At 45.2% G+C, this 16,364-nt stretch overlaps 1 protein-coding gene across 1 annotated transcript in view; it reads left to right on the top strand.

The window, feature by feature from the left end:
* LOC143924974 (cytoplasmic phosphatidylinositol transfer protein 1-like) overlaps window positions 1–16,364 on the top strand; it is a 131,616-nt gene that overhangs the window by 68,605 nt on the left and 46,647 nt on the right. Inside the window, exon 3 of the mRNA XM_077449531.1 lies at window positions 13,697–13,845. Within this exon, the coding sequence (XP_077305657.1) occupies window positions 13,697–13,845 (149 nt within the window). The remainder of the gene's footprint in view (window positions 1–13,696; window positions 13,846–16,364) is intronic.

Consider the following 16,364-nt stretch of genomic DNA (forward strand, 5'->3'; position numbering starts at 1 on the left):
CGCGATGTCGGCACCCGAAGCCGATCTCTTGATCGTCTCTCGGGTGCTGCCGCCGCCATCTTAGGTATAGGAATCAGGAAGTGGAGCCTTTCGGCTTCATTTCCCGGTTCCCTACTGCGCATGCGCGAGTCGCGCTGCGCAATGAGGATGGACCCGCTGCCTCTGGGATCTGTGTGTTTCCCAGCAGGCAGCGGGGGACTTTCGGAAAGGGGCGTAATCTACGCCCCTTTCCGCAGAGAGCTATCCAGGAAGTGGGTGCAGATACCTGTACTGTACAGGTACCTGCACCCCCTCCCCCCTGAAAGGTGCCAATTGTGGCGCCGGAGGGGGGGAAGATTCCAATGAGCGGAAGGTCCACTTTAGGGTGGACCTCCGCTTTAACTGTTTGGTGGCCGTCCACTGTAACAAAGCCCCACCTCCTCATCCATGATAGACGGTCAACTGAACACTGACACAAAGCTTGGAAATTGAATCAGTGTTCCGTCTCTCATGAATGAGGAGGCGGGGCTTTGTTACAGTGGACGGCCGCCCAACAGTTAAGACTGCAGCTGCATGACACAGCGGGAGACACCCGCTGTTTGTGATTACTCCAGGCTGAGTGGCAGTGCAGGCTCAGCCGGGAGATCATGCTGCACTCGCGGGTGTCCATGAGCCCGTCGTCAAATGCGGGAGTATCCCACGAGTCGCGGGAGACTTGAGATGTCTGCATTATATATTTTTTGGTAAATCTGAAGACAAAAATCTGCAGAAACTCTATTAGTGTGTATGGGGTCTGAGGGTGGTGAAGATGAACCTAATTGGCTGTCTTGTGGGTGATGTCACAGTTGGGGGACAATCCAGGTGTCGGATGTTGGTAGCTTTACATCTGAGGCTTCTCACACAGGCCAGGCGTGACATGTGAGATATTTTTGTTAACATAAGTTGTGTCAGTATCTTACAGTGGACACCTAGAACGGCGAGCACAGGAACTGAAAGCCAAAACCCGGACGACACCCTTTTAGAAAGCATATAACTGTCACATCCTGCCTGACTTCACTACATGACAATGCAAGGCAATGCAACAAGCAAACTGTTATCTGCAATTTGCAGTACCCAATACATCTTAGTTGGTCTGGCTTCAGTCATATGAATGCCGTTGCTTTTTTTAAATTGAAATCACCATTGATGGCTGCTCTTATTTAGATGTGTGGTCAAGGGTGGGGGAGGTAAAAAAAAGTGCAGCTGAGCTGCATTTTTAACACCCTCCTACATGAACCCCCCCTCCCTTAACCACTTAAAGTCTATGCCTTTTCTGGCACTTATTTTTTACAAATCAGTATTTTTTGCTAGAAAATTATTTATAACCCCCAAACATTTATATATATATATATATATATATATATATATATATATATATATATATATATATATATATATATAGATAGATAGATAGATAGATAGATAGATAGATAGATAGATAGATATAGATAGATAGATATAGATATACATTGTTTTTAGCAGACACCCTAGGGAATAAAATGGCAATTGTTGCAATATTTTTAATGTCACACAGTTTTTATGAAGCGGTTTTTCAAACGCAATTTTTTTGGAAAAAATACACTTTAACGAATGTTAAAAAAATAAAACACAATACAGACCCTATTTTTTTGTAAAATATGATGCAGAGTAAAGAGATACCTAACATGTCACACTTCAAAATTGCGCACGCTCGTGGAATAGCGACAAAATACTTAAAAAATCTCCACAGGCAACTCTGTTTAGCATTACAGAGGAGGTCTAGCGCTAGAATGAATGCTCTCATTCTAACGTTTGCAGCGATACCTCACGCGTGGTGCGAACGCAGTTCACGTATGTGTGTGCAACCTACGTATGCGTTCGCTTCTGTGCAGGATGGGAGCACTTTTTTTTTTTTTATTTGTATTTTTTACATTATCTGTTTAATCACTTCAGCCCCAGAAGATTTTACTGCCTTCCTGACCGGAGCATTTTTTGCAATTCAGCACTGTGTCGCTTTAGATGACATTTGCGCAGTCGTGCGACGTTGCACCCAAACGAAATTTGCGTCCTTTTTTTCCCATAAATAGAGATTTCTTTTGGTGGTATTTGATCACCTTTGCGATATTTCTTTTTTGTTCTATAAACAAAAAAACGCTGTAAATTTTGAAAAAAAAAAAGCAATATTTTTTACTTTTTGCTATAATAAATATCCCCAAAAATTATATAAAAAACTAATTTCTTTCTCAGTTTAGGCCGATACGTATTCTTCTACATATATTTGGTAAAATAAGCGTATATTGATTGGTTTGCACAAAGGTTATAGCGTCTACAAAATAGGGGATAGATTTATGACATTTTATTATTATTATTATAATTTTTTTTACTAGTAATGGCGGCGATCTGCAATTTTTATCAGGACTGCGACATTATGGCGGACACATCGGACACTTTTGAGTCACAGTTAGAATCACTCCCTAGGACACACTTAACCCCTTCCCCGCCGGTGTCATTTATACTGAAATCAGTGCATTTTTATAGCACTGATCTCTGTATAAATGATAGTGGCCCCAAAATGGTGTGAAAAGTTTTTTTTTTAATCTCCCTTCGACCATTTGGTTTACTAATAAATAAACAGATGTTTATACGTATGTGGATTTGTATGGCTCCACCGCACACACCTCATTCAAAGTCCCAAGCTTCCCCCCTTTTTCTGCACATGGATAAGGATGACAGGCCCTCTTTATGGAGAGCTCTGGGGTAAAAAAAATCTCTTTGTTACCCTTGACCGCTTCCAGATCGCCGCACGCTGATGTACGTCCCTACTTTGGGGACAGATATCGTTGTGGCAGCAGCTAGCTGCCATAAACCCGGTATCCCAATGTTTGGCTGACAGTCCGGTACAAGATAAAAGTGGTCTCTGCGGCGGATTCGCTGTGAGATCACTGTTATCTATGGCGGGAGAGGGGCCCCCCTCTTCCTCCACGATCCGGTGCCCCCCTCCACTTACCGGAGCTGTCAACAGAGGCGATCGCATCTGTCCCCTGTGCTGACATGGAGATGAGTGAGGGCAAGATGGTCCCCACCCGTCTCCATGACACTGCAGGGTGGAAGTGACGTCATACTGTCACTTCCGCCCATAGCTCTTAAAGGGGCATTTTATTTTTTAAAATTTTTTTAAATACCAATTTTTTTATTTTTTATTGCATTTTAGTGTAAATATGAGATGTGAGGTCTTTTTGACCCCCAGATCTCATATTTAAGAGGTCCTGTCATGCTATTTTTTCTATTACAGGGGGTGTTTACATTCCTTGTAATAGGAATAAAAGTGACAGATTTTTTATTTTTTTAAACAGTGTAAAAATGAAAAGCAAAAGGTAAAATAAATAATATATATTATTTTTTAAACGCGCCCCCGTCCCGCCGAGCTTGCGCGCATACGTGAGTAGTGTCCGCATATGAAAACGGTGTTCAAACCACACATGTGAGGTATCGCCGCAATCGGTAGAACGAGAGCAATAATTGTAGCCCTAAACCTCCTCCATAGCAACCGTAATGCAGCTCTGTGAAATGAATTCAATACGTTTTTGTAATATTTGTATATTTTTGTAAGTCTTTCTTCTTGTGTCTCTGCATTACTTCCCACTGAATACCAGCTACAAACTCATGACATGTTGGGTATCAATTTACTCAGCGTAACATTATCTTTCACAATATTAAAAAAATGGGCTAACTTGTCTTATTTTTTAATTCAAAAAAGTGTATTTTGTTTTTTAAAAAAGTGCGCTTGTAAGACCACTGCGCAAATACGGTGTGACAGAAAGTATTGCAACAACCGCCATTTTATTCTGTAGGATGTTAAAAAAAAATTATAATGTTTGGAGAGGTTCTAAGTCATTTTTTTACAAAAAAAAAAAAACAACAATTTTTAACTTGTAAACACCACATCTAAAAAAGAGGCTCGGCCTTAAAGTGGTTAAAAGCAAAAAAAAAAAATTTTTTTTAATTTTTTGGGGGATATTTATTATAGCAAAAAGTTAAAAAATATTGAGTTTTTTCCAAAATGTTCGCATTTTATTGTTTATAGCGCAAGAAATAAAAAACACAGAGGTGGTCAAATACCACCAAAAGAAAGCTCTATTTGTTGGAAAAAAAGGACATCAATTTTGTTTGGGTACAGCGCTGCATGACCGGGCAATTGTCAGCTAAATTGGCGCAGAATCGCAAAAAAATTACCGGTCATTAAGGGGGAAATCTTCTGGTGTAAGTGGCAATGAGGTGGGGAGGAACCAAAATATAAGCGGATCAATCTTCACCACCTTTCCCATAATGCAGCTCTGTGAAATGAATTCAATACGTTTTTGTAATATTTGTATATTTTTGTAAGTCTTTCTTCTTGTGTCTCTGCATTACTTCCCACTGAATACCAGCTACAAACTCAGCAAAACACCAGCAAACTGAAAATGTAAATTAGTATTCAATAATTATTCAGAATGAAAAACAAATTCATGCTGAAAGCACAACGGTTTGTTAAAGCTGAACTCCGGGCAGATATAAACGACACCTCTGTATTCAGTAATACATCATTAATAGTTTTTTTTTTTTTTATTAATGCAACAAGTGTAAGTACCTGAATTTAACCTGTAAAATCCCTATACAGCACAGCTCAGACTGGGAGTGGGAGAAGCAGCATTAGAAGCCAATCAGTTCTTCTGCAGTGCGAGAGAAAGGGAGAGAGAGGGGAGGGGGAGAGAGGGGGAGGAGAGAGAAAGGTTGAGGTAGAAGAGAGAGAGGGGGGAGAGAGAGGAGGGGGGAGAGAGAGAAGAGAGGGGGAGAGAAGTGAGAGAAAGGGAAGAGAGAGGGGAGGGGGAGAGAGAGAGGGGGAGGAGAGAGAGGGGGAGGGAGAGGGGGAGAGCGAGGGGAGAGAAAGGGGGAGAAGAGAGGGGGAGAGAGAGAGGAGAGGGGGGAGAAGAGAGGGGGAACGAGAGAAGAGAGGGGGAGAGAAGTGAGAGAAAGGGAAGAGAGAGGGGGGAGAGAAGAAAGAGAAGAGAGGGGGGAGAGGAAGGGGAGAGAGAGAAAACAGAGGGGGAGAGGAGAGAGAGAGGAGGGGGGAGGTGAAAGAGGGGGGAGAGAGAAAGAGGGGAATAGAGAGGGGGGAGGGAGAGGGAGGGGCGGAGAGAAAAGTGAGGAGAGGGAGGGTGAGGGGGAGAGGGGGGAGGGAGAGAGAGGAGAAGGAGGGGGAGAGAGAGAGAGAGAGAGAGGGGGAGAGGGAAGGGGAGAGAGAGAGAGGGGGGTAGAGAGAAGAGAGGGGGGAAAGAGAAGAGAGGGAGGAGAGAGAGAGAGGAAAGGGAGAGAGAGGAGAGAGGGGAGAGAGAAGTGAGAGAAAGAGAAGAGAGGGGGGGAGAGAAGTGAGAGAAAGAGAAGAGAGGGGGGGAGAGAAGGGGGAGAGAGGAGAGGTAGGGGAGGGCGAGAGAGGAAAGGGAGAGAAAGGTAGGGAAGGGGAGAGAGAGAGAGAGGGGGAAGTGAGAGAAAGAGAAGAGAGAGGGGGGAGAGATAGAGAAGAGAGGGGGAGAGAGAAGTGAGAGAAGAGAGAGGGAGAGAGAGAGAAGAGGGGAGAGAGAGAGAAGAGAGGGGGGAAGAAGAAAAAAAGAAAGAGGAGAAGGAAAAAAGAAAAGAGAGATGAGTAAAATAGAAGGAAAGAGAGGGAGACAGAAAGGGGGAGAGGGGAAGAGAAGAAAAAGGGGAGACAGAGCAAGGGGAAGGCTGAGAAAAAAGGAGAGAGAAAATGGGGGGAGGGGAGGAGAGAGATATTTTATATAATTAGGAGAGAGAGAGGGGGGATGAAAAAGAAGGAAAAAATAAAAGTTTACACAAAAAAAAGAAAAAGTGAGAGATGGAGAAAAAGGACCATTAGAGGGAAGGATTAGAGAAGAGATAGGGATAGGGAGCGTGAGAGAAAAGCGAGAAGAGTGATGTTGGGAGTGAGAAGAAGAGAGCGAGTGAGCAATGAGAGAGGAAGAAAAAAGAAGAAAAAGTGAGAAGAAGAAGAAGCGAGCGGCAGTGTAATCGCACTGGGCTGGATGGTGTTGCTATGGTAACAAAGGTGATGGACGCTTTCTGCGCTGTCACTACAGACGATGTGAGCGCTAATTGTGCGAGTCACAGGTACCGATAGAGCCCGCTGCTGCGATCCGCCGTCCCTCGGAAGGAGGGGGGGTCGTTAGCGTGGGGTGACCGGGCCACTATTAACGCACATGTGACATCATTACATGACGCAGGCTTAAGACTCCTTAACTCCTTGTGGAGGGCAGAGCTGGCTTTTATTCAAGGGTTAAATGATCTTCCAAGTAGGAGCCTGGATACGGTGTGGGGGATCTGTGGGATATTGCTGGTTAACAAAAGGCAGGATATCAGTGTGGTTGCCACCCCCCATCCCCCCCCCCAGGACAAGCCTGCTATATCCTCAGTGAAACCTTTCTAGAAAAGAGCGAACAGCAAGAGATCTGCAACTGGCATAGCAGACAGGGGTTTCTGGAGGTGAAAGGGTTAATTCATCCCATCACTGGGTAGAGCAGTGAGGGGGTCACCCTCTTGTGTGATGACCATCATCAAAATGTAGGCCTCATTTACACAGGTGGACGGGGGGGCAGTAAAAATAGGCTGTTGAGCCACGGTTTTACCAAACACCTAGGCGCAATTTAACATAGTACACACTACCGAGGTCGCAGTAAAACATTTACCACAGCCACCAAACACGACATGTTCAAGTAAATAAGGGGCCACTGCAACTGCATGTGGGGGCGACATGGCTTTCAAAGGTCAAAACACGTGTCCAAGACCACCACATATCCCTTTTCTGAGGGGCGGCAATGACCACCACAAGAGTAGACAAGCCAATAAAATTGGGCAGTGGACGGCATCAGTATTTATTATTATCATTTTTTTATTATTTTTTACAAAAGATGTAATTTTTACAATTTTTTTTTAGGAGCCCATTGAGGGCTTTGGTGAAACATCAAGGGTCTAAACAGAGATAAAGGGGCAGAGCTCCCCCAGTCCCTTTTCCTGCAGCCTCAGCTGCACTGGACAGTGAACATCTGAGAAGTGCTCTGTGATGAGCCGCTTCCTGTTCATTCACAAACTAAAGCATAGTAAACATGATTTACTATGCTTTAATTAAGAATGAACACATTAGTAATCTGTACAAATCGCTCACTGTGTTCAATCAATTGTCCATTCTGAAACATCCCCCACAGCAGCTAGTGGGAGAAGAGAGGGGGTAGCTGGCAGCACTGCAGGGGGGAGACAAGGGGGGCCAGGAAGCAGGGAGAATCGGCATGGCACAGGGTGATTAGGGTGTGCCCAGGCACACCCAGCACACCCTGTGCACACACCTATGAACCTGTCACAGTGGGATTAAAGCAACACATTGTGTTAAAGGCACAAAATGAGAATCAAGCCATCGTCTTCCCCTTCCCTGGAAACAATGCCAGTACAGGCCATACCCTATGGCGCTATTCTGCAATACTGGGACTACTTAAGTTACACACGAGGCTAATCAAAATTCAAGGCCTCTGTCTTGTTCTTGCTTATTAATATAAAAGTAAGCTTGCAGTATTAAGGGGAATGTTATAGGGGAAGGGTCACCAGTGAGGGGGCACAACTCACAGATTCCAGCTGCAACGGAGGTCTTTTTGGTTGCTTGCGTGTTGTCAGTTGCTAGTGTGGGATAGGCCTTAGGCTTACAGGGGTTTTAGTGTTAGGATTATAGAATTAAATAGTGTTGGGGTTACAGGGAGTGTTAGTGGTGAGATCACAGGCATGTAAAGTACTAGTGTAGGGTTGGGTTAGGGTTGCATGGATTGATAATGTTAGGGTTACATAGAGGGTTGGTGTTTAGAGTTAAAGGGAGGGTTAGTGTTTAGGGTTACGGGGGGGGGGGGGTAGTGTTAGGGTTGCATGGAAGGATAATGTTAGGGTTGCATAGAAGGATGGTGTTAGGGTTACAGGGAGGGTTAGTGTTAGGTTTTCATGGAAGGATAATGTTAGGGTTGCATAGAGGGTTGGTGTTAGGGTTCCAGGGAGGGTTAGTTTTAGAGTTACATAGAGGGTTGGTGTATAGGGTTACATGGAGGGTTAGTATTAGGTTTGCATGGAAGGATAATGTTAGGGTTACATAGTGGGTTGGTGTTAAGGTTACAGGGAGGGTCAGTGTTAGGGTTGCATGGAAGGATAATGTTAGGGTTACACAGAGGGTTGGTGTTAGGATTACAGGGAGGGTTAGTATTAGGGTTACATAGAGGGTTGGTGTTTAGGGTTAGTGTTAGGGTTGCATGGAAGGATAATGTTAGGGTTGCATAGAGGGTTGGTGTTAGGGTTACAGGGAGGGTTAGTGTTAGGTTTGCATGGACAGATAATGTTAAGGTTACAGGGGGGGTTAGTGTTGGGGTTGCATGGAAGGATAATGTTAGGGTTACATAGCGGGTTGGTGTTTAAGGTTACAGGGAGGGTTGGTGTTAGGGTTGCATTGACGGATAATGTTAAGGTTACATAGAGGGTTGGTGTTGGGGTTGCATGGATGGATAATGTTGGGGTTGCATGGACGGATAATGCTAGGGTTACATAGCGGGTTGGTGTTTAAGGTTACAGGGAGGGTTGTTGTTGGGGTTGCATGGATGGGTAATGTTAGGGTTTCATAGCGGGTTGGTGTTTAAGGTTACAGGGAGGGTTATTGTTGGGGTTGCATGGATGAATAATGTTAGGGTTACAGGGAGGGTTATTGTTGGGGTTGCATGGATGGATAATGCTAGGGTTACAGGGAGGGTTGGTGTTGGGGTTGCATGGATGGATAATGCTAGGGTTACAGGGAGGGTTGTTGTTGGGGTTGCATGGATGGATAATGTTAGGGTTACAGGTAGGGTTGGTGTTTAAGGTTACAGGGAGGGTTGTTGGGGTTGGATTGACGGATAATGTTAGGGTTACATAGAGGGTTGGTGTCAGGGTTACAGGGAGAGTTAGTGTTGGGGTTGTATGGACGGATAATGTTAGGGTTACATTGACTAATAATGTTAGGGTTACATAGAGGGTTGGTGTTAGGGTTACAGGGAGGGCTAGTGTTTGGGGTTGCATGGACGGATAATGTTAGGGTTACATTGACTAATAATGTTAGGGTTACATAGAGGGTTGGTGTTAGGGTTACAGGGAGGGCTAGTGTTGGGGTTGCATGGACTGATAATGTTAGGGTTACATTGACGGATAATGTTAGGGTTACAGAGAGGGTTGGTGTTAGGGTTACAGGGAGGGCTAGTGTTGGGGTTGCATGGACTGATAATGTTAGGGTTACATTGACGGATAATGTTAGGGTTACAGAGAGGGTTGGTGTTAGGGTTACAGGGAGGGCTAGTGTTGGGGTTGCATGGACGGATAATGTTAGGGTTACAGAGAGGGTTGGTGTTAGGGTTGCAATGAGATTTGCTTTAGGATTACAGGGAAGGTTATTGTTAGCATTAGGCCGCGTACACACAGGCGAATTGTCTGCCCAACTAAGTTCGTCAGACAATCCGACAGACAATCCGTTCAAAATTTGAATGAACGGACTTGACCACACACGATGAGCAGACAGTCCGCTGAAAGCGTGCGCGATGACGTGTACAGCACGTACGACGGGACTAGAAAAACGACGTCCTATACACTGCAAAGCAACCTTCGGCCGTGTAAATCCTTTCTGAGCATACGCCATACTTAGTCCGTTCAACTTGCCTACACACGAGCGGACTGTCCGCTGAAACCAAGTTTGGACGGACAAAACCAAGTTTGAACGGACTGTCTTACGGAAATTCCGTAAGACTTTGTTCGTCAGATTGTCCGCTGAAAAAGTCTGCTGAAGCCCACACACGAGCGGATTGTCCGCTGAAACACGGTTCAGCGGACTAAGTTGGACAGACAATCCGCCCGTGTGTACGCGGCCTTAGTGTTGTAGGGGTGTTTACAGGGAGCACAAGTGTCAGACTTTAGCTGGTCATGCATGTCTCAAATTTTGGTTGATTCCCGCTGAATCGGATGAAATTCAAGCTGTGGGTGGCCCTATTGGCAACAACCAGCTCCACAAAAGTTGACTGGAAAAAAAACAAAACAGGTAGACTCATATGCAGTGATTGCTCTGGTATCCAGACCGCCATGGGTGCTGCGGCTATGGGTTAGTGTTAGGACGATATAGAAAGGAAAACAAAATAAGGGAGCCCCCAAAGCTGCATAACCCAAAAGTATACAAAAAACAGGAAGTTTCCCCAGGGGTTTTTAGCAGCAGAGAATTTGTATAAAAATGGTTGATGTAAAAATATAATTTATTTAACAGACAGTATTAATTTCAAATGTACAATGATGAATCATCCATATAGGTGGTGCGACACAAAAACAAACATGGAAGATCACTCATAGCAAACAACACTCTATGTACAAGCATGGTTTGCCAATTGTATTTGTAACATGTATCCACATGAAAACCCCCGATGCATTTCGACCCTTGCGATTTCCGGTCTCTTCAGGGGGATTTATATTCTAAGAAAATGTCAAAATTTCTAATTAAAGACTTTGGACAATATAAAAATTGTATAGCTATAGCATTTCAAATTGAGCAAAATTATATCTCCATACACATAGAGGTATAGTTACTAATGGGGGGATGAAGACATGAGGATGTATCGCACAAACCGGCATTGCAGGATTGTAGTTGTCCAATAATCCCATCGCTGTCACTGCTGCACATCCCCCCCCCCCCCCCCCCCCCGGTGTCCTCCGGGTGGGTGCATAGTCCACCGAGCTTGCAGGGCCACGTTCTGGGACCCAGAGAGGAGGATGGGGGGTAAAACACCTGCAGATGGACATGCAAAGACTTTTTGTGAGTTGTCATTGGATAATGTTGGGGGGGGGTGTATAGAAGTGCTTGGCAGCTGTAGGCTGGTTGTTACTTGGTCATTGATGGATTCATATTATAGAAAAATTAAGTTATACATAACATGGCGTCGTTTATTCGTTAGTTAGATTGGTTATAAGAGGGATTAGCAAGCAGTGAAAAAAAGTTGGGTGGGGGATGGGGTGTAGTGATGTGTTAGGATAATAGAGAGGATAAGTTTGAGTGTTAGGATTACAGGGAGGGTTCATGTTAGGTTGTAGGGAGGGTTAGCAGTATAGAGAGGGCTAATGCAAGGGTTAGTGTGAGTCTTAGGATTACAGGAAGGGTTAGTGTTAGAGGGAAGATTAATACGCGTTAGTGTGAGTCTTACAGGGAATGTTAGTGATAGGTTGTAAGGAGGGTTAGTGTTATAGGCAGGTTAATGCATGGGTTAGAGTGAGTGTTAGGATTACACGTAGGGTTAGTGATAGGCGGCTGTATTGAGGGTTAGAGTTATAGGCGGTTTAATGCAAGGGTTAATGTGAGTGTTAGGATTACAGGGAGGGTTAGTGATAGGATGCAGGAAGGGTTACCGTTATAGTGAGGGCTAATGCAAGGGTTAGTGTGAGTGTTAGGATTACAGGGAATGTTAGTGATAGGTTGCAGGGAGGGTTAGCGTTATAGGCGGGTTAATGCAAGGGTTAATGGGAGTGTTAGGATTACAGGGAGGGTTAGTGTTGTAGGCGGGTTAATACACTGCTTAGTGTGAGTGTTAGGATAACAGGGAGGGTTAGGCCGCGTACACACGCGCGGACTGTCTGGCCAATTAAGTCTGTCAGACAATCCGACAGACAGTCCGTCCTACTTTTGAATGAACGGACTTGACCACACACGATGAACAGACAGTCCGCTGAAAGCTTGCGCGATGACGTGTACAGCACGTACGACGGGACTAGAAATACGACGTCCAATACACTGCAATGCAACCTTCGGCCGTGTAAATCCTTTCTGAGCATGCGCCATACTTAGTCCGTCCAACTTGCCTACACACGAGCGGATTGTCCGCTGAAACCAAAGTTGGACGGACAATATTACGGAAATTCCGAAAGACTTAGTCCGCCAGACTGTCCACTGAAAAAGTCCGCTGAAGCCCATACACGAGCGGATTGTCCGCTGAAACACGTTTCAGCGGACCAAGTCCGTCAGACAGTCCGCCCGTGTGTACGCGGCCTTAGTGTTGTAAGCAAGTTAATACACTTAGTTAGTGTTATAGGCGGTTTAATGCAAGGGTTAGTGTGAGTGTTAGGATTACAGGGAAGGATGGTGATAGGTTGCAGGGAGGGTTAGCGTTATAGGGAGGGTTAATACACAGGTTAGTGTGAGTGTAAGCCCTTGTACACACGGTCGGAGAATCCGTCGGAATGCGTCTTATCGGACCGTGTCGTCAGATAATCTGACTGTGTGTGGTATGCATCGGACTGATTCCGTCCAAATCTCCGTCGGACCCAATTTTCCAACATGTTGGAAATATTTCCCGACCAACTGGGCCGGTCGGACATAATCCGATCATGTGTAGAGAATTTTGATCGGACCAAGTGCCACGCATGCTCAGATCAAATTCCTACATCAAAGCTATTGGCTACTAGCCTGAATGTAGTCCCATCTTAACCAAATTACGTCATCACGTTCTGAAAGATCGGATTTTTCGACAACTTAGTCCGACCGTGTGTATGCAACAGTTTCGGACACAATCCGTCAGACTAAATCTGACGGACAAAATCTGACGGATTTGGTTGGCAGAATCTCCGACCGTGTGTACAAGGGCTGAGGATTACGGGGAATGTTAGTGATAGGTTGCAGTGAGGGTTAGCATTATAGGGAGGGTTAATGCAAGGGTTAGTGTGAGTGTTAGGATTACAGGGAGGGTTAGTGTTAGGCCGCGTACACACGCGCGGACTGTTCGCCCAACTTTGTCCGCTGAACAGTGTTTGGGCGGACAGTCCGCTCGTGTGTGGGCTTTCAGCGGACAGTTTCAGCGGACAGTTTGACGAACAAGGTTTTTCGGAAATTCCGTAAAACTGTCCGCTGAAACCTTGTTTGAGCGAACAGTCCGCCCGTGTGTAGGCTTGTTCGTCAAACTAAGTTCCGCGCATGCTCAGAAAGGATTTACACGCCGAAAGCTATAATGCAGTGTATAGGACGTCGTATTTTTCGTCCCGTCGTACGTGCCGTTCACGTCATCGTGCACGGTTTCAGCAAACTGTTCGTTCGTCGTGTGTGGCCATGTCCGTCCATGCTAATTTTGAGCGGACTGTTTGCCGAAACTGTTTGACGGACAAAGTTGGGCGAACAGTCCCCGCGTGTGTACGCGGCCTTAGGTTGCAGGGAGGGTTAGCGTAATAGGCGGGTTAATACACAGGTTAGTGTGAGTGTTAGGATTACAGGGAATGTTAGTGATAGGTTGTAGGGAGGGTTAGCGTTATAGGCGGCTTAATACACAGGTTAGTGTGAGTGTTGGGATTACAGGGAGGGTTAGTGATGGGTTGCAGGGAGGGTTAGCGTTATAGGGAGGGTTATTGTAAGGGTTAGTGTGAGATTAGCGTTATGGGGGAGGGTGACAGAGGGGGGTATTAGGTTAGGGCATTGCTTTGATTGCTTCATGCTCTTTCCAATCAAAAACGAAAAGGTATCATCACTGTCCTTTATTTTACTGGAGAGGTCTCTGCTGTGGTTAGTGCTGTTTTTGTATTATAATTAATGTCTGCCAGTTGTGGTTATTTTTAGCCCTCTCTTTGTCTTTCTCATTAACAGTACAGAATCGGACAGCTGTATACTATCAGCAAGCACAGCCACCAGGAGAGCGATCGAGGAGAGGGCGTAGAGGTCATGGAGAACAGAGCGCATCACGATCCGGTCTATGGATCGGGCCAGTACACAGAGAAACGGGTCCACCTCTCCAGGTAGGTCTACATTAAGCAAGAAGAAAATTAAGATGCAGATTGCAGACATGGAAGAAGCCACAGCCAATCCGCCTGAGTTAGGGAATTTGCTAGAAGCAACAAAAAAAAAAAGAAAAAAAAAAAAAAAGAAAAGAACTGACAACCTGCTTTAAACTTGGGCAGAACCTGCTAATTGTGAAATGATTTACACTTTACTGCGTTCCTTCTATAACATGTGAAAATTGCTTTAGTCGGTTATCCTGGTGAGAAAGCATCCTGTGCAGTCTGATTTACTCAAAAATTCTGTACTGAGGATCTATGGAGGCTGCACCCCTTCTAAAAATATTGGCTATCATCTTGATCCATTGGCTCCAACACTTTTTGGGTCACTGACAAGTGTGCAGATTAGGCATTTGGACTTCACTATAATTGTCCTGAGTTGTGTGTGTGTTCTAGGCCTGGGGTCTTCAAACTATGGACGGTGGGTCACATCTGACCCGCTGCAAAATTGTATCTGGCCCACAGCTAGGGTCAGTAGCACATCTTCAGTGTGCACGGAGGGTGACTATGGTCTCTGCTTTTGGATATCCCCCACCCCGTAGTCTGTAGCACAGATTCCTCTCCCACTGCTTTGTTCCCCATTGTTGGATGATAGGATTTCCTCCATCCAGGCCTGCTGGGCCTCCAAGGCCAGCTCACACCCTGCTACTACATTGGTAATGGGAACTCCAATAGGGACCCTAACAGACTCTATTGGGGATCCTGATGTAAGTAAGGAGGGAACACTGATAAAAGTGGGACTCTGAGGGGGATCCTTAAGTAAAGGGGGATTCTGAGGTAGCACATCCTATTCATTTATAAAACTGATTTTTTTTTGGATAGTCTGACACTTGGGGGCACATCCAGCATGGGACCGTTTTTCAAAGATGGCCGTACCAAAGAGGGACGGCTAGAGCCAGCATTACAGGGGAATGAAGTTCCTCTTTAAAAAGAAGTATTGTGGTCACAAAGGGGGTCAATTTATTTTTATTAACTTGTTTCTTCGGACTTGCTAGCACATTTGAGTATTCAGATAAGAGTCCATTTCCTGGGTCAGCCCCCTCTCTACACTTCATAGTCTTCTTTTCTGCAAGTGGCTAATTACTGTCTGTGTTGACCCAGCTCCTTCCTCCCTCCCCCTCATGGCCCTACATGACCTTCTATGTAGCAGTCGAGGAAGAAGTGAAGGGGAATACTGTAGAGTTTCACTTGAGTCTGCTGGGGGCTGCTGACATCCCATCCAAGATGGTGACACCCAGCTGCAGTCTCTAGGCCAGTGATTCTCAACCAGGGTTCCTCCAGAGGTTGTTAGGGGTTCCGTCAGCATTGGGCAATTTCTGCCTCTCAGATAAGTTCCCTCTGACACCATTGATCTTTTTAGCCATCTGTAAGGAGGTAATTCTTCCCAATCACCACAAGTGTAAGGATCATTCCTCCCACTGACCACCACACTAATGTATCATGAGTTTAAGGCTCCATGCACACTGAAGCTGATAAACTGCAGTTTATTGGCGTTTGGGCGTTTTTTGTAAAAGCCCATAAACTCCACTCTATGTTAGCCTATGTGTCCATGCACACATGGACGTTTTTCAGCTTTAATGAGCAGTGGAGTTTATGGGCTTTTTTCTGAACGCCAGAAATTCGCGTTCAAAGTGCCGTTTTTCAGCGGCAAAAAACGACAAACGCTCATTAACGCTCATTAACGCTCATTAACGCTCGTTCATTAGTGTTCGGCATTCTATTTTTCAATGCATTGTGGGATTTTTGGAGTGTCCTCTGTGTATTTTTATAAAAAACGCCCATTAACGCTAACGCTGTAAAACGCTCATTAACGCTCATTAACGCTGGTATAAAACGCTGTTAAAAGCAGGTTTTTCAACCAGCGTTTTCTGCCAGAAATCTGGCGTCCAGAAATAGCTTTTTTGAGCTTCAGTGTGCATGGAGCCTTAGAGTTCTAATTTTTAGCAGGGATTCCTCGAGACCGGAGAACTATTTCAAGGGTTCCTCTGTGTTGAAAAGATTGAGAAAGGCTGCTCTACGCTTTTGGACGCCTATACAGGGGACACTTTTATGCCGCGTACACACGATCGCAATTCTCGTCGGAAAAAGCTCTCATGTTTTTCCTGTCGGAATTCCACTCAAACTGTCTTGCCTACACACGGTCACACTAAATTCAGACTGCCAAGAACGCGGTGACGTACAACACGTACGACGGGACTAGAAAAAGGAAGTTCAATACCTAGTAGCCAATAGCTTCCATCTCGTAGTTGAATCTGAGCATGCGTGAGTTTTTGCGCATCGGAATTGCATACACACGATCGGGATTTCCAATAGTAAGTTTTTCCATCTGGAAAATTGAGAACATGCTATCAAATTTTTGCTGTCGGGAATTCAGCCAGCTAAATTCCGATGGAGCCTACACATGGTCGCATTTTCCGATGAAAAGCTCTCATCGGTCTTTTGTTGGCCGAAATTCCGATTGTGTGTACGTGGCATTATAT

Source organism: Lithobates pipiens, unplaced genomic scaffold, assembly GCF_037356315.1.
Source record: "Lithobates pipiens isolate NorthernLeopardFrog02 unplaced genomic scaffold, aLitPip1_a1.2 Scaffold_22, whole genome shotgun sequence".
NCBI classification, from domain to species: Eukaryota; Metazoa; Chordata; class Amphibia; order Anura; family Ranidae; genus Lithobates; species Lithobates pipiens.